The sequence below is a fragment of the Hemicordylus capensis genome, chromosome 4 (genome assembly GCF_027244095.1).
Source record: "Hemicordylus capensis ecotype Gifberg chromosome 4, rHemCap1.1.pri, whole genome shotgun sequence".
NCBI lineage: Eukaryota > Metazoa > Chordata > Lepidosauria > Squamata > Cordylidae > Hemicordylus > Hemicordylus capensis.
The window spans coordinates 98,107,358-98,126,478 of NC_069660.1; the positions used below are offsets into that span (position 1 = coordinate 98,107,358).

General features: G+C 44.0%; 1 protein-coding gene across 2 annotated transcripts in view; it reads left to right on the forward strand.

The window, feature by feature from the left end:
* The window catches only part of C8A (complement C8 alpha chain), a 52,979-nt gene that overhangs the window by 12,538 nt on the left and 21,320 nt on the right, over nucleotides 1-19,121 (forward strand). The window contains exons 1-6 of one of the 2 annotated variants that reach the window (XM_053243666.1): nucleotides 594-668; nucleotides 6,529-6,604; nucleotides 6,696-6,834; nucleotides 8,616-8,805; nucleotides 8,996-9,196; nucleotides 18,068-18,308. In XM_053243666.1, coding sequence (XP_053099641.1) covers nucleotides 6,568-6,604; nucleotides 6,696-6,834; nucleotides 8,616-8,805; nucleotides 8,996-9,196; nucleotides 18,068-18,308 — 808 coding nt within the window. In that variant the 5' untranslated portion in view covers nucleotides 594-668; nucleotides 6,529-6,567. Of the gene's footprint in view, nucleotides 1-523; nucleotides 669-6,528; nucleotides 6,605-6,695; nucleotides 6,835-8,615; nucleotides 8,806-8,995; nucleotides 9,197-18,067; nucleotides 18,309-19,121 lie in introns of those variants that run through there. The other variant, XM_053243665.1, reaches the window with a different exon arrangement.

The following is a 19,121-nucleotide window of genomic DNA, read 5'->3' on the forward strand; positions in this document are numbered from 1 at the left end:
TGCACACAAAGAGCTGCCACCCCCACCCCGCCACTGAGTACATGGGGACATTCTTGCACACACAGGAGGCCTATGTGCACCCTGGAGCTCCCAGTTGTGCAAAGTTCCCCTGGATGGGATTGGTTGTCAACTGACAAATATGCGTGTATCTTTCTAAAAACATGGGAATGGTTTGAGGGATTTGGGGAGGAAGCCATACTCACCCACCTCCACTGGATTCATGCTTTGCTGCTGGTAGCTAACTTTTATCCCATAAAATTTCATCCGTGTGCACTTCAAGCTGTACTTTAACTAATTTTTATTTTTTGGCAGCAGTAGTTGTACTGTGCTGATAAAGGCTTAATTTGTTTTACATTTTAAATGACTAAATAATTAATGCTTCCTCTTACTAGGTTAAATTATTATATAGATCTCTTTTTATTGTCTCTGGATGTTCAATTGAAATTGCATCGTTTGGATATATAATTTGTGTCAGAAGGCACTGTTTTTCTTTTCTTCTTCTTTTTAAAAATGTATCTTATAGCACAGATATAGAACTTTGCTACAGCCAGCCAAATACCAGGGGAGCATATGCACTGGCCATCTTTGGGATGAAGCAGCATGCCAGCCAACAGGAACATGTGCTGTGGGCCAAGACTGTGGAACTGATTTTCGGTGTGAGGAGAGTGGTGAGTATAGTGCTACTGCAGACACTTGAACCAATACAGCAATCCTGTTCCAAATACCCTCAGCCTCTTCCAAGAACTCCCTGTACAAACCCATTGTTCTGCCTTCCCTGAATTAAAACTCAAATGGGGCATGATGCATGTCGGTAATGAAGCAATCCTTTTTTATTGATGATGATGATGATGAATTTTACATTTATATCCTGCTCTTCCTCCAAGGAGCCCAGAGCAGTGTACATGGTTATGTTTACCCTCACAACAACTCTATGAGGTAGGCTGCTGGTGGTGGTGGTGAAGATGATGAATAAAGATCCATCTTTATGTATTTTTATTTTTCTGTGTAAACTGCTTTGGGAACTTTTATTGAAAAGTGGTATATAAATATTATAATTAGTATTATAGTAGTATACATTTGTAGTATACTACAATGTAGTATACTATAGTGTAGTATACATTTTAAGGAATGTGTACCCACCTTTTTCTGGAGAGTCAAGGTGGCTTTCATTGCATGAGAGCTTCCTTACGCCCACACAATGCAGCTGGGCAGTGGAGGCTGCAAGGTAGGAATGTGCACAAAACCGGTTTGCATGGTTCGGTTCGAATTCTAACCAGGTTCGAACCAGGAGGGGGTGGTTCGGTTTTGGTTTTGCTCAAAACTCCCACTGGTTCGGTTCGAATTTGAACTGGTTTGAACCTCCAAAAGTGTGTGGGGTGGTAGCTGGCACCCATGGGTACCTGCCACCCAAACCCCAAAGCAATTGGACACTCATATGATTTTTTATGAATATTTGGAATATTTTCATTATTTTTCTCATAGGGTATAATGGGACATGAACCAGCCCATATCCCCTATTTTGGAGCACCTAGGGGCACAAAAGTGGTGTGGCGGGTAGGCAGCCAGGGGTGCCTACCACCCACAAAACCCCAAGGCAATAGGATACTCCTCTGATTATTGGTGAATTTTAAAAAAAAATGGAATTCCTCATCGGGAATAATGAGGATTGCAGCAAATGTATAGCTTCACGTCAGGGGGAAAGGGGTGTCCTAGAGCAGAGTGTGGTGGGTGGTAGTTCCCAAGGTGGGCAAAGAAGCTATCAGAATTATTTGAAAGGATTTGGGCAAAAGGCTGATTTTTAAGTGATTTTTGAAGTTTATGTGGCTTTAAGATTAGCAATGAGAGTAGATTCATGGTTTGTCATTGAAAATATTATATGCTACCAAAGAATCTACGTTCAGAACACTTCCGAAACAACAAAACCCAGTATCCCATGAGTTAGGAAACCCATGGGGTTGGTTGGCACCCTAGCTCTGGGCCACCCCATCACCCCCCAAGTGCAGTTATGGGGCTGCTGAAACCTCCATTCTTCCCTATGGAGAAAAACCTTAAAACCACTTGTGGGGTGCTGGAGTGGCCCAGAGTGAGTGGTGGTGTGTAGTGCACAGAGGGTGCTAATCACCCCTATAGGTTGCTAACCTATAATGTTTTATTCTCATAGTACTAACCCAGAGGTGGCCTATAGCCCTCTGACTAGTAGCCATTGATAGACTTCTCCTCCATGAAGTTATCCTAACAACCTGGATGTCTTTAAGAGGGGTTTGGATAACTTCATGGAGGAGAGGTCTACAAACGGCTACTAGTTGGAGGGCTAAAGGCTACCTCCAGTCTCAAAGGCAGGATGCCTTTGAGTACCAGTTGCAGGGGAGTAACAGCAGGAGAGAGGGCATGCCCTCAAGTCCTGCCTGTGGCTTCCAGCGGCATCTGGTGGGCCACTGTGTGAAGCAGGATGCTGGACTAGATGGGCCTTGAGCCTGATCCAGCAGGGCTGTTCTTATGTTCTAGAGATTCCCAATCTTGGGTCCCCAGATATTGAGCTACAACTCCCATCATCTCCTTTGGCCATTGTGACTGGGGATGAAGGGAGTTGTAGTTCAACAACATCTAGGGACCCAAGGTTGAGACTCACTTCATTAAACCATGGCTTGGCTTTACATGTGAACAGAACCAATGTGCATTATAGTATGTAAGGCTGAATTGTGCAACAAATAATATTTAGCCAACAACCTGCACTTCTTTAAAAGAATTATTATTCTGATTCAATGGTGGAAACACCATTAAGCCATGTTGTAAAGAAAAAGGAGGAATCTTTATGGCAGCTTCAGACGGGATGCAACACAGAGGCCTGAGTGAGTCAAGCTTCCTCATCTTGTCCAAATCTTGGAGATGCAAATATCATCCCAGGGAATATATTCTCTCTCCCCACATCTGTCAAGTCTGAAACCACCCTTAGGAACTGGGGGCCAAATGAGCATACTACTGATTCTGCCTTTCGTTTCTATAGAGGCTTCAGCCCACAGTGGTTTCCTGACTATCCTTATACATATAAAAGCAGTTATGAACTGGATATCCACCTACCTGACTTTCAGTGTTCGCTGCATGAACAGTCCAGGGAAAGATATACTGAGGCTGATCACATGCGCAGCCAAGATTGGGCTAAGGCTGCACATGTGAACCTGTGGGAGCCAAGCGGCTGCTGGTGTTGCTGCAGCAGCAAACCCACTTGCAGAGCTAGCCTCTTAAGGCTGTGCCCTTAAGTTAAGGCAGCGAGTGCTTCCATTTTTTAAATTGTGGGCAACACCAGCTGCTCTTTTAGCCTGCATTATAGCAGCTATGGGTGCCTGCCTGTCACTGTGGGGATCCCCACAATCCACTTGTGCAGTGCATTATGGGATTGAAAGGGGCCAGGACAATGCATCCAGCCCCCCAACCCTCCATGCTGCCTGGACCAGTGGATTGTCTGGGTGCACAGGGAGCGTGTCCAGCAACAGAGGAGCGGTCATCTGTGGGGAAGGGAAATTTAAGCAGCCTTCCCCGCTGCCAGCCTTCAAGCCCTTCTCACTGATTATGAGAAAGGGCTCCCTGTCTTTTTCACAAACACTTTCTTCGCTGCTAGCTACGCATCGATCTAAGAAGGTGGGAAGCTGCTTATAGGGATGCTCCCGTGCCATTTGTTCCTTTGATGTAATTATTGCAACAAATTTCTCAGACACCTTCTGGAACTTCACTGTGCTAAGCTGTTCTCTAAGCTGACAGAGTTCTTCTTCTTAACAGCAGAAACTTTTAGGCTTGCAGCTGCTTTTAAAAGCCATACGCAGAGATCACAATCCCATTCTGGGAACTTTGACAAAGTAAACCTGACAAGAAGAAGCACACAGCAGATTCACAATGTATTATTTAGAATTGTACAAGTGCCCAGTGAATTTTTTTTTCCACTTAAGAGGGAATGTTGCTGAGTTCTTGCAACTAATTATGTACCTACATTCAAGCAATAAACTTTCATTCCGTTGTGAAGAGGAAGATCTCCAGTGTCTGGAAGAGGTAAAAGAGGGCACTATAAGGACACTGCAAGATGTAAAGAGAAAATTATAGGGATAATCTTGAACGGGGGACTGGCAATGGAGCCTATGTATGTAACTGCCTGTGCCAACTTGGAAGCAATCAGTTGCTTGGTCACTGGTACTGCAGCGTCCAGCCCAGCAAGAATCAGGTGACATAATGAGCCAATCAGGTCTGTTTGGGCCTACAAAGCTGCTGACACTGGCCTTGGTTCTCTTTGGCCACCTTTGCACATAATGCCAAACCAGAGGCGAATGAGCCAGAGGTTCGATTTTGTGGTCGTCTGAATGCAGGAAACCATGTTTTCGTCATCCATCCAATCTGAGGTTTTCCACACCAATCCATAATTTGAATCTTCAGTTTGTAGTGGGTTTCACTGCTGAAACCTCAGGTTTGAAGGCAGCATCAGGTCATCCAGATTCTGCTGCTATCGTAACCTGGGGTTTGTGCTCAGGCTGCTCCTGAAACCATAGAGAGGGTGGCTCATTTCAGCCCAGAAATGCGTCAGCGCTGTGCCTGCTGTGCTTCTCACTGGCCAGCTCTTCGATCAGTTGCCCCACCCTCCAGTTTCCACTCTTTCCATTGCCTGGCAACAGGGATGCCGCATTGCCACTTCCAAAGCTGCAGTGCACGTAAAGAGAGAGAAACACATTGAGAGAGGCCTGTTTCCCACTGCATCTCAAAGTCCCCTCTTTGCCAATCCACACAAAAAGGGAAGGGATGGCAAGATGGGCACAGTGGGAGAGGTCTCCAAGAATCAAGGACTGCAGAAGTATTTGCACAAGCACATGGAATCCTGGTGATACCATAAATCACGCAACTCATTTTCCCCCCAACAATGATCACATGTGCCAGGGGAGTGATACCCGACATTTGGGTTAAAGATAGCCCCTAGAATTCTTTAAGTGGCTCTGTTCTATTTTTTGTACAAGTTTGTAGGGGAAGGGTGCAAGCATGAAGTCTTGGCCATACCTCATGAAAAGAACTGTCCCAGGTTACACTTAGGTATTGGTTACATTAACTGGGCTCGAAAACCCAGTGTGATGATAAAACCTGCAGCAGGTCATCATCCCATTCTTCTAAGGACTGCTTTCTCATGAAAGTGACAAGGCACACATGTGGTCTGGAGGGCTGTTGCTGTCCAGCCTGGTTGCAAGATGCCTGCAGGCCCTAGGGAACGGTACCCTGACAACATGTTCCTGGTCCCAGAGACTTGAGTTCAAGCACTCCCTCTGGCAGCCTGTTTTTTTATACCCCTCACAGCCACATGGCTTGCCAGGGGTTGCTGCAATCCGCAGGTGCCTTGCCCCGGGATGCCCCACAGTGACTGATTTACATATGCTGCAATGTACGTTATCCATTGTGTTTCCCTACATCCGAAACTGCCCAGACACATGAAGCACATGGATTCCTCGGGGGCATGTAAGGGTTTGGTGGACAGGGGTAGGTACAGAGTACTATTATTAACCAGAGATACCAGGAGTCCCACATTAGCAGGGCCCCCTAGAGTTGGATGGCCTGCCTCATGAGAGTGCAGTCCAATAGAGACCTGAAGCTCATTGAGCCTCTGGCACTCCACAGTGGACTGGCCCTCTCATAAGAGGGCTAATCCCCAGCTGGTAAGCCAACATGGGGCAGGAGTGTGTTGGGGCTTCCTGGACTGCTTGGCCCAGGTCTATGAGTCCAAGAGCATCCTTTGTCACAGTGGACCAAACACCAGGATCCTTTGCCAGCCCTCATATACCTGTTCCCTCCTAGGAAGTCATCTTGACCCCTTCCAGGAGTAACAGGACACTGGTGCCCCTCTGCATCCCCCGATACCAGTAGTTCTGCTTGTGCGGAATGTGTTTAAATGCCCTTTCCCTGCTGAGGCTGGGCAATCGATGCCAAAAAGGCACAATCACACTGGGCACGCCCCCTCTAAGATCGTGGTCAATGGTAGGTGCTGTATTGACATCCTGACGCCTTGCCCACAGTCTGGCGATGCAAGCGCTACAGAGCTTGCTGGGATGTGCCCTCAGCAGACCAGGAAGAGGACAGGGCCCCTCTGCCTACAAGCCAGAGGCTGCGAGGCCACAGCTGGATGATTGTCTGCAGGATGATTCCCAGGTTCACAGATTAACCCCAGGTTCGTCTACCTGAGGTTTCGTGCTCCGTCCGAAGGTGGCCAGTATGAACCACCTTCATGAACTTCTGACTCAGATACAGCCAGAGGTGTTCTTGCCTCCTGGTCAGCAACCTTGACAGGGACTGGCAGCTAGCTGCAAAACAAGATAGGTGAAGGCATGCAGTTCATAGTTCTAGGCTCTTTTCACTAGCACTGTAAAAAGAGGTATTTTGGTGAAAACAGGCATGGCATATCCCTTACATGTGCTTCTGCATATGCAGAGCAAAAGAAACTGCACACCCTCAAAACCACTTCTGTCCTCAAAATATGTCTTTTAGAACATTCTTTTTAAATCCATCCAGCTGGTGTGAAGATGATAAAAGCACAACCTGAGCAAGGACATGCAAGAGCAATCCCAAATTATCTGTATGGATTTGTGTAAGTGACCATTAAGTCCATCCTTATCTAGTTAAGGCCAAACATGGATTCGAGAAATGGATAACCAAAAAAATCCATATCTGCACTGCAGGCCGCTGCATTAAACGCCACCTTGTATGCAACGGAGAGCCAGACTGTAAAGATGCGTCTGACGAGGCTGATTGTGAGGACGCCGAACGTTTCTGTGATGATCTATATCCAGTCCCAGGGATCAGCAAAGCGGCGCAGGGGTGAGTAGCAATTCTTTACCTCATACTGTGACTCTTTCTGCTTCATTTAAGCATCAGGAACACGATCACTTTTATCTACTTTTTCACTTTTACCTACTGAGTGCTGAAAACTGTACTTCTCTGCACTGCACAAAATTTCAGAAATGTTGACCAGAATTGGGGTGGGGAGTAATGTCCATAAATGCTGCATGAGCAATCTAGCTTCCTTCCCTTCTTGTTCCCCAGACAAAGTTAACATATCAAACTGCTTTGTATGGAGTAAGGTTCCACAAAAAGGGCACCCTTTTCAGTCATGCTGTAATTATGTACAATGTACACGGTTACAAACGCTGCCTGGCAAGCTCTGTCCCCACAGGGATGTTCTGTGTAACCCCATCAAAGGGAATATGGCCAAGTCACCCTGCCTTAGCAGCAGACCCGTAGCAAGCCTAAAAGGTTGTGTGGGGGGGGGGGGTTGGGGGGGCTTATCTGCCCCCACCCCAGTCCTAAGTGTAAGCAACATTCACTTCTTAAATTTTTCTTTAATTGTACATGATGTAAAAAAATGTGGGGCGGGGGAGGAGGCTCGCCCAGCAGTCCATAATCTGACAAATATTTATATACTGCTTTTCAACAAAAGTTCCCAAAGCGGTTCATAATGGCTCCCCTGTCCCCCAAAGGGCTCACAATCTAAAAAAGAAACATAAGATAGACACCAGCAACAGCCACTGGAGGGATGTTGTGCTGGGGATGGATAGGGCCAGTTGTTGTTGTTGTTATTATTATTTATTATTAATTTGATTTCTATACCGCCCTTCCAAAAATGGCTCAGGGCGGTTTACACACAGAGATATAACAAATAAATAAGATGTTCTCCCACTGCTCAGTAAAGAGAATTACCACCTTTACAAAGGTGCCTCTTTGCTCACTTAGCCGGGAGGGGGACCCAGCAGTCTGCTGAGAACACCCCAGCTTCGGCATTCCCCGGTTAGTTCTGGCCATGGCTCTCACCTCCTGCTGTCTTGGGAACTGTCCAGGGCTGAAGGCATCTCTGCTCTTTGCCTTTGAGAAGATTCAGGTGCAGCCCAGAAAAGGCTACTATCCAGGTGCTCTGCTACTGAGCTGTGCCCTTTCCCCAACTTCATGAAACTTAGTAGCTTGCTCTCAGTGTCAGTGTCAATGTCAATGGTAGCTTGCTCTCTATTTTGTGACTTCCCATTGGTCCTAATAAAGGTGTTATGCCAGTGCTTCTGTTTTCATTCTCATTCATATTTTCTCTCCTACTAGTAAAAGAGTCTTCAACTGATTTTATATTTTGGATTTCATAGATTCCATACCATGAATCTCTGCTCCAAAAACTGGAGGAGATCTGGTCTTGTGGTAGCAAGCATGGATTGCTCCCTTTGCTAAGCAGGGTCTGCCCTGGTTGCATATGAATGGCAGACTACATGTGTGAGCACTGTCAGATCTTCCCCTCAGGGGATGGAATCACTCTGGGAAGAGCAGAAGTTTCCAAGTTCCCTCCCTGGCATCTCCAAGATAGGGCTGAGAGAGATTCCTGCCTGCAACCTTGGAGAAGCCGCTGCCAGTCTGTGTAGCCAATACTGAGCTAGATTGGCCAATGGTCTGATTCAGTAGATGGCAGCTTCCTATGTTCCTATGTTCCTAGCTGTTGGCTTCCCCCAGGAATATGCCTATTAAACAACATTCCAGTAGATTTAAGAAGCAAAATATTGTTTTTCCTAACAGAAGAAGCAAACTAACTGTACTTACATGTTTGTTTATGTCTTTCTTCACTACAGATACAATATCCTTACACAAAAAGGAGCACAGATAGTGTACGATCCTACCTACTATGGGGGCCAGTGTGAATCTGTCTATAATGGAGAATGGCGAGACCTGAAGTATGATGCTATGTGTGAACGCTTATACTATGGGGATGATGAGAAATATTTTCGAAAGCCATACAATGTCCACTTTTATCAGTTTCTAGTAAGTCCTGTAGGCTATGACTAACAGGCTAAATATGCTATAGCACAGACCATAGCGAAACAAAGGCCCTTGTTGTAGTGTAATGTTCTAAGTGCAGGTTTGCTCTTTGTATGTAACATATTGTTATTCCCTGTGACAGTTCTAAAAAATTCAACTCTATCCAACTAATTTTTTCCCCATTTTGTTACAGGCTCATGCTGATTCTGGCTTTTCTTCAGAGTTTTATGATGATTCCAAGGAATTACTGAATGCCCTAAAAAAGGACTCCTCTGGCAGTAGAGGTGTTACATTTGGTATAGGCCCCACTGAAGTGCCTGTGACATTAAATTTAGGTTTCAGTTTATCATGGTCTCAGGGGACTCTGAATAATATTACGGACTATGCAGCAAAGGTAACCAAAAACAGAAGCTCTTCCCTTTTTACTATATCCTGTTTTATTATTATCATTATTTGTTATTTATTCAAGTTCAACAAAGCTCTTCCAAAAATGGCTTAGGGCAGTTTACAGAGAAATAATAAATAAATAAGATGGATCCTTGTCCCCAAAGGGCTCACAATCAGGGGTGTATCTAGGGTGGGGCAGGCAGGGTGCGTGCCCCGGGCACCACTTGAAGGGGGGTGCCATTTTTAAAAATTATAACATTTTTAAAATGGCCGTTGAAAAAATGGCCATGTACATTCTCAAATGGCCTCTGTGAGGCCCTAGGCCATGCCAGGCCTCGCAGAGGCCATTTGAGTATGCACGGCAGCCATTTTGTTTTCAGCAGCCCTTTTAAAAAAATATTTTTAAAAATGGCCACCACACATGCTCAAATGGTCCCTGCGAGGCCCTAGAGGCCGGTGGGGGTAGGGGGAACCTTTGCAGACTCCCCATGGCCCTTAGGAAGCTCCCCGAAGGGGCTACAGGTAAAAAACTTTTTAAAAGAATTTAATATAATATAAGTCACTGTACACATATTTAGTTTGGCACTATGTACAGAGAATCAGGGCTTGTGAATACAGAGCTGAAGCTTATCAGCTAGGATTGTATTCATTTGCTCTTACTTTGCTTCTTGTGATAAGTGAGTTAAATATGATGTCTTAATAATATGGCTATTAATGGTGAGTTTGTCTTTGAATCAGTGTGAAATCCTTAGTATTAAGGCCCACTGGGAGTTTCTTGCTCTCTTTCTCTCATTTTAACTGTCTTTCTGAAATACTAGAATATATTCCAAGCAGTGACACAGTTTACTCTGCATATCTAAAAAAATGTGCCTGTCTAATTTGCTACTATGCATTGTAGCATCACTATTACATAAGTTTTTAAAATAAATATTTATTTATTGGACTTTCCCCAGATACTCTGAAAATAATTAAAGGTTTTCCAAGTACACCTCCACATAGCATTTGTTAATTTCATGAGCCCCAGCATACTGAAATTTGCAGTTTTCCAGCATTTTTTGGTCTGGCTACGTCCACTGCTAAATAGTTCTTGAAATATTAAAAGATTAACAAGCTTGACTTGTCTTTTTCAGCTCATATTATGGTAAAGATGGGTGTCAAGTGTTTGGACAGGGGGTGCAATTTCAGTGCTGTTTTCCCTAGATATGCCTCTGCTCACAATCTAAAAAGAAATACAAAATAGATACCATCAACAGTCACTGGAGGTACTGTGCTGGGGGTGGATAGGGCCAGTTACTCTCTCCCTGCTCAATAAAGAGGATCACCACGTTAAATGGTGTCTCTTTGCCAAGTTAACATATAACTTACACTGGTTTATTTCCTTGCCTACATTTCCTCTCTTGAAACAATAATAATCATACCTTAATTTGTAAATGTAATTGCACATATGTGATCATTAGCAATTCTGTTTGCCTTCCTTATTACACTGAAGCAAACAGAAGCATTCTAATAGGAATGAAATTGAATTACAAAGTCGAACAATACATGCAATCTCAAGTGATCCTTTTTTCATGGTGACATTAAGTATATAAATGAGTAAGTGCATCAAATGGTGAACAGGGTAGGCAATATAAAGAATTGTTCATTAGCAACAGTTGTTTGGGGGACATGTTTCAATGACAAATATATCTTGCTTAAATTATGACAAAGTGGAGTGCAGTACTACAAGAAGCTTTTATTTTATGGTTCAAAACGTCTTGGAAATCAAGAGGTGTAAACACAGATTTGTTGTTTTGTGAAAAATTTGTATAATAGATGCTTATGAATATGAAAACATTGCTGGTGGAGAGAAGACTGGATTGTTGGAGGGGGAAACTCCTTTTTTGTATTTCCATCCCCTTTGCTTTCCCTCTTCTTGCAGTCCTTTTGGTGAAAATGGAGAAAGGTCCCTGGGTTGCTGAAAGGATCTGGGGGTATCAGCGTGCATGTAGGAATTAGGCTTGGAGGAAGCACAGCACAGGGGATACATCTTTTCTGCCCAGTCCCTTCCCTGGGAGCCTCTAAGTTCCAGGCTGGAGAAAATGAATTTCTAATCATCAGCTATTTTCATAGAGAAATAATATACAAAAATAAATAAGATGGCTCCCTGTTCTCAAAGAGCTCACAATCTAAAAACAAGCATAAGATAGACACCAGCAACAGTCACTGGAGGTACTGTGCTGGGGATGGATAGGTCCAGTTACTCTCCCCTGCTAAATAAAGAGAATCACCATATTAAAATGTTAAACATTAATCCACCACGTTAAAACTTTGTAATGGAGTTTACGTTAGGATAGAGACAACTTCACCCTGCAAAGAGACCCTCTCTTTTTGTCAATCATTTGGAAGAGCTCAAAAGGGGGAGAACATATGAACAGAAAGCTGTCTTATACTAAGTCAGATAATTAGTTCATTTTGCTCAGACCCCTGTCTACCTCAGGGATTCCCAAGCTTGGAACTCCAGATTATGTTGGACTACATTTATTACTGCCTCAGCTATGACTATCACTACCAACACCCCCAGAGGATGATGGGAGTTGTCATCCAACAATATCCAGGGACCCCTAGTCTACACTGACAGGGGTTTCAGACAGGGGTGCTTCCTAGTCTTACCTGGAGATGCCCAAGGAGTGAACCTGAGACTTTCAGCATGCACTTTCTGCCACTGAGCTACAGGCCCCTCCGCATGTGAGACAATGTTAACTTCACACATATTCAACACATGCTTCTCCCAATAGGTGTCATTTCCTGGCAGAAGATCCTCCTAAAGAATGACAGCCTGTCCCCAGTACCAGTTGAGCAGCAGCAACAGCAGCAGCTCCATTCCCTCCAGAGGCGTATCTAGGGAAAACAGTGCCTGGGGCAAGCACTGAAATTGTGTCTCCTGTCCAAACATCTGACACCCATCTTTCAGATAACGTTACCATAATATGAGCTGAAAAAGACAAGTCAAGCTTGTTAATCTTTTAATATTTCAAGAACTATTTAGCAGTGGATGTAGCCAGACCAAAAAATGCTGGAAAACTACAAATTTCAGCATGCTGGGGCTCATGAAATAAACAAACACTATGTGGAGGTGTACTTGGAAAACTAAACAGATGTGCCTGTCTAATTCTCTACTATGCACTGTAGCATCACTATTACATAAGTTTTTAAAAGAAATGGAGAATTTGACTTTTCCCAGATACTCTGTAAATAATTAAAGGATATGCAGAGTAAACTGTGTCACTGCTTGGAATAGGGGTGTGCACGGAACCGGTCCGGCACTGGGGTGGGGGGTTCTATTCAAAACAAGGGGGGCTCTACTCACCCCTTCCAGTAAAATCCCGTATTTCTTGAAGATATCGGGCGGCAGGGTGCCGCCCGCTTCAATCTCCTCTGGCGCGGGCTCCTCGGCTCGTATCCATCGGGGCGGCAGGATCGCTCCCAGTCCCTGCCGCCCCCTCCAAGTTAAGTCCCCCTCGGCTGGCGGCCGCCCCCTGAAGCTCCACAGAGGCCCCCCGCCGCCCCCTTCTTTCCAGAACTACCCCCATTACCAGAGGACGGCAGGAGAACTCCCTGCCGTCCCCTTCCCCCTTGCCAGCTGGGCTGCAAATGGCTTCTAGGAAGCCTTTCGCGCGTGTGCGCGAAAGGCTTCCTAGAAGCCATTTGCAGCCCAGCCGGCAAGGCGAGCGGACGGCAGGGAGCTCTCCCGCCGCCCGCTCGCTAAGGTGCTTACTTTAGCGAGCGGGCGGCGGGAGAGCTCCCTGCCGTCCGCTCGCCTTGCCGGCTGGGCTGCAAATGGCTTCTAGGAAGCCTTTCGCGCACGCGCGCGAAAGGCTTCCTAGAAGCCATTTGCAGCCCAGCCGGCAAGGGGGAAGGGGACGGCAGGGAGTTCTCCTGCCGTCCTCTGGTAATGGGGGTAGTTCTGGAAAGAAGGGGGCGGCGGGGGGCCTCTGTGGAGCTTCAGGGGGCGGCCGCCAGCCGAGGGGGACTTAACTTGGAGGGGGCGGCAGGGACTGGGAGCGATCCTGCCGCCCCGATGGATACGAGCCGAGAAGCCCGCGCCAGAGGAGATTGAAGCGGGCGGCACCCTGCCGCCCGATATCTTCAAGAAATACGGGATTTTACTGGAAGGGGTGAGTAGAGCCCCCCTTGTTTTGAATAGAACCCCCCACCCGAACCAAAACCACCCCGTTCCCGGACCGGTCTGGAGGCCTTTAGAATGGCCTCCGAACCGGTCCGTGCACATGACTAGCTTGGAATATATTCTAGTATTTCAGAAAGACAGTTAAAATGAGAGAAAGAGAGCGAGAAACTCCCAGTGGACCTTAATACTAAGGATTTCACACTGATTCAAAGACAAACTCACCATTAATAGCCATATTATTAAGACATCATATTTAACTCACTTATCACAAGAAGCAAAGAGCAAATGAATAGAATCCTAGCTCATAAGCTTCAGCTCAGTATTCACAAGCCTTGATTCTCTGTATATAGTGCCAAACTGAATATGTGTACAGTGACTTATGTTATATTAAATTTAATTTTTTTATCTGTAGCCCCTTTGGGGGGCTTCCTAAAGGCCTTAAGGGGGGTCTGCAAAGGTTCCCCCTTCCCCCGCTGGTCTCTAGGGCCTTGCAGGGGCCATTTGAGCATGTGTGGTGGCCATTTTTTAAAATAATTTTTTTTAAAGGCTGCTGAAAACAAAATGGCTGCCGTGCATACTCAAATTTCCTCTGCAAGGCTTGGCATGGCCTATGGCCTCACAGAGGCTATCTGAGCATGCAAGGCAGCCATTTTGTTTTCGGTGGCCATTTAAATTTTTTCTTAATTTTAAAAAATGGCGCCCCCCTTCAAGTGGTGCCCAGGGCACACGCCCTGCCTGCCCCACCCAAAATATGCCCCGATGGTCGTTCTCTCAGAAGAGGGCTTTTCACAGCCCCAAAAGGCTGCTACATTGGTGCCTTTCACTTGAAACAGTGAAATCATCACATAGGCATTTTAAGATTGGTTACAAGATGATACTACTGAGGGTATGCAAGCTACTACAGAGTGAGGGCAATTCTTTTACTCTGCATTAATTTCATTTTCCCTCAGTGACATCATCACATAGGCAAATCTCATTGGTAACATGACAACTTCACTGTTTCCAAGAAGTGAAAACTGCTCTGAAAACAAAAATGGCACCAGTGTAGTAGCAGAGCAGGGCAGCAAAAATCAACAAACTGTTACAAAATAAGTTAGCACTTGGGAGGAGATTTTGATTGTCCTGAATAGCTCTCTTGCATACTGAAAAGGCTTGTAATCAAACATTTTAATTCTAGCTTATTTCTCAGTGAATTGCCCTCCTCTTCCTTGTCCCTTCTCAGGCTGGATCCTATTCCCCACTGGGCCTGGCCTCCCTGTTTGCTATACATGTAACCAGACCATTTGTATTTGTACATGTGAAAAAATACTAAATATTGGAAGGGGTGTGTGAGAATACAAATCTGGTACCTGATTTTATCTATTTCAAAGAAATAGGCTTAAATGGTTTTCAAACTGAGTAAGAAAAACCACCAGTGCAGCACAGATCAAATGATTACACTTTACTCTTCCAAATAAATTTTAAAAATCATGAGAAAAGTAACACATACACATGTACACAGCTTTGGACTATGTACTTTGGACCACATACTCCAGCCTTGCCATGGCTTTAGGCCAAGGCAAGGATAAAACACATTTTGTCAAGCAGATCCACCAAAGTTTAGCTATTAGGGAAAGAGGTTAGTGGAAGGGGAGATTGTTCTGTGGCAACATTTTCAGATTTTGGGAGAAAATGTATTAAAGTTTGGCTAATATCCTCAGATTCTCCTAAATCTCTGTCTAATCTTCCCTCTAATTTTTCTCTCTCTTGCTACTTCCAACTCATTTGGTAAGGAAAAATTGAGACAAGAAATGGGGAGGGAGAATGTGCAGTTTGAACTCTACAGAACTTATCTGCTCTTAACTCAAGTTGTGCCAAGGGTGAAATGACCATAGGGTGACTGCAGAAAACACAAGCCACCCAATGGGCCCTGGGGCCAGGTCTGGAGTGGAGTGGGGCTGTCCACTGCCTGCCTTCACAGCCATGTTGCACATCATCATCATGATTATTATTTCTTGTTTACACAGTCAGACAGGTGTTATTGACTGGTTTGTTTTATCCAGACATCGAGTCCTTCCCAAGGACCTGGGATGGCTGAATTTTATTGTCAATTGTTATAGATATCATCGCAGAATATAGGCTGTTCCCAGTAAAGCTGCTTTGTGTAATTGGCTGATGGTGATTTCTGTGGCCCCTATGGTGCTGAGGTGCTCTTCAAGGTCTTTTGGAACTGCACCCAGGGTGCCAATTACCACTGGGATTATTTGGGTCTTTTTCTGCCACAGCCTTTCAATTTCAATTTGTAGATCTTTGTATTTGGTGATTTTTTTCTATTTCTTTTTCTTCTATTCTGCTATCCCCTGGTATTGCTATGTCGATTATTTTCACTTGTTTTTATTTCTTCTCGACTACAGTTATATCTGGTGTATTGTGTGGCAGATGTTTGTCTGTTTGTAGTCGGAAGTCCCATAATATTTTTACATCTTCATTTTCTACCACTTTTTCAATTTTATGGTCCCATCAATTTTTGGCTACAGGTAGCTTGTATTTTTTGCAGATGTTCCAGTGTATCATCCCTGCTACCTTGTCATGCCTTTGTTTGTAGTCAGTCTGTGCAATCTTTTTACAACAGCTGATTAGGTGGTCCACTGTTTCATCTGCTTCTTTTTATTATTACTACTACTATTATTATTATCAATTCAATTTCTTCCAAAAATGGCTCAGGGCGGTTTACAAAGAGAGATAACTAACAAATAAGATGGCTCCTTGTCCCCAAAGGGCTCACATTCTAAAAAGAAACATAAGACAGACATCAGCAACAGTCACTGGAAGTACTGTGCTGGGGGTGGATAGGGCCAGTAACTCTCCCCCTGCTAAATAAAGAGAATTGCCACATTAAAAGGTGCCTCTCTGCCAAGTTAGCAGGGAAAACTTTATAAATGTGTTTAAGCTTAACAGTGCCTCTGCCATGAATATGCAGGCTGGTTTGTACGGTGACTTTTGTATGGTTGATAGCAGTTTTAGGGAGATTATAAACTGAGGGCATTAAGTGTAACTTGTAGAGGGATCTAAGCTTGAATCCTTGTTCAGTGATGGGTTGAATGGGCAGCCTTAGAAAGTCAGTCACTTTCTGCCTCAGTTTCCCATTCAGGAAAGCAAACATGTTTTATATTTGCTAACAAAGGATATTATCAGAAGTAATACAATGACTATGCAACTTTTTGAAAAGGGATAGTTCCACAACTTTATTAACAATTTTCAAACATATAAAGATTTCCCATCACTATAATTTTATAGTTCATTCTGTATCCTTAGAAATCAGTTCACTGATCAGACCGAAGGATCAACTAGTCCAGCACCCTGCCAGGGCTATCCATTCAGTATCTTGGGCCCTGCTCATGGCCCCACCACTAGCAGAGATCTGGTTGGCAGGGACTAAAGGAAGGACCTTTTTGGTTGTGGCCCCTCGACTTTGGAACACTCTCCCAGAATACTTTTTCCATGCTTCCTCCCTCAGTATTTTTTTTAAAAAAATATTTATTTATTTAACATAATTCTATACTGCCCCAAACTTGCATCTCTGGGCGGTTTACAATTAAAATCATTTAAACATTAAAATCCTTAACATTAAAATCAGTTAAAACCCAACTTTAAAAGTATTAAAACTATACATCTAATTAAAAACCTGGGTGAATAAATATGTCTTCAGTGCCCTTTAAAAGTTTTTTTAAGTTTAAAAGCAGAGATGGGGAGGCTCTTATTTCCACAGGAAGCACATTCCAAAGCCCAAGGGCAGAAATGGAGAAGGTCCGTCCCCGAGTAGCTGCCAGACGAGCTGGTGGCAACTGCAGACAAATCTCTCCAGAATATCTTTACTAGCGATGGGGCTCATAGTGAAGACAAGGTTCACTTAAATACCCAGGGCCTAAGCTGTTTAGGGTTTTATGGGTAATAACTAGAACCTTGTATTTTGCCTGGAAACTTATTGACAGCCAGTGTAGCTCTTTCAACACAGGAGTAATATGGTCTCTCCGAGATGACCTGGAGACCAATCTGGCCAACGCATTCTGTACCAAGTGCAGTTTCTGGACTACATACAAAGGCAGCCCCACATAGAGTGCATTGCAGTAGTCCAGCCTAAGTTACCAGCATATTAAAGACAATATTTTTAGAGAAGCTTATAAATGTTTTATCTGCTTCTTATATCTGGTAGATTCTTTTAGTTTTTAGCTTTTAGCTTTTTACTAATAAGTTTTAATTTGAAACTTTTTAAAACTTGTAATTTTAAATGTGGTTTTGACTTGGTCTTTTAGCTTGTTTAATTTAATTTAATTTTTTTTTTTACTTTGAATTGTATCTGTTTTATTAATGATGTGAGCTGCCCCAAGCAGTAATGTACTGGAGGGGCTGGGTATAAACATTTTAAACAAACAAATAAATAAATCCTTTTTCCTGCAGTGGCCAACCAGATCCCCCCAGCATGCTCAGGAGTGAGACATGTAGGCAAAATAGCTTTCCCTCCCTTGCTGCTTCCCAGGAACTTGTATTCAGAGGCATATCTGTGCATTGCTTCATGCACAGCCCATTGAAATTAACCGAGATTGCAATGGAACAGAGCTAGTTGCTTTGCCTCACTGGTTGGTTGTTTTATAACTACAGTAGCACTCTTTCCAGAAAGAGGATTTAACTGCCCCAAGAAGTGAAAAGATATAATCTGCTGCATTTTATCTACAGAATTTAGGATTCATTCGCGCTACTACCAAAGTACAAACAGCCCGCTTCAAGATGAGACGAGACCACATAGTACTGGATGAAGACATCCTTCAGTCGTTGATGGAACTTCCAGATCAGTACAACTATGGGATGTATGCCAGGTTTATTAATGAGTACGGCACCCACTTTGTGACATCTGGGACCATGGGAGGCATCTTTGAATACATCCTGGTAGTTAACAAAGAGGAAATGAGGAAAAGAGGTTAGCATGTTTCATTTATTCCACCTATTCTGCATAATGTAAGCTGTTCAAACCTAATCCCTTTGTCCACACAAAGCACATAAATACACATAAAGCGTATTGACCAGCAGGAGGTTACAGTCTGTTGTAATGACCCCGGGAACTCAAGAGCTCTATTCAACACACCCTTGTTCTTTGTATTCAGTTATGGTAATGAGCTTTAATTCTCAGATAAGTTTCTTGAAGTTAAGACACATGTTTCCTTATAAGTATAGCAATAACACCAGCAGGGATAACTCCAGGAATTTCTTCTGTGCTAGATAAAACGTAGCCTTGAAATGTGCCAGAATTCAAAGTGCACGAGACAGCATCCTGCAGACAGACCTAGATAAACTCAAAGGCAGTTGTTCCCTCAGAATATGTAAACAAGCACTTTAGACTTGGCATTAGATCTAGGGTGGGTTTTTTTTGAGGTTTTTTTTGTTTGTTTTGTTTTACACAAGATGGCTTTTAAACTGCAGAATGACAAGGGTTTGGCTGGTTTCAGGTTTCAGCAAATGAAGGCATGCAAGACGTTACAGTTCTGCCTGCGAATCATGTTTATGTAATGTACCATTTACATTTGTTTGCATGCACAACCATATCTAGAGAATGGAAGCATAAAGCCGCCTAATCTTGAATGGGAAATGTAGTCCTATAATAACACAACTCTCAGGTACACTTATCAGAACATTCACTGCTGCAAAGCCATCGATTGTATTCTAAATACCAGCACCTCTGTGCATTCCCTGATACCAACAGTCATTAGTTATTCATGTCCTCTTCCAAAGTTTC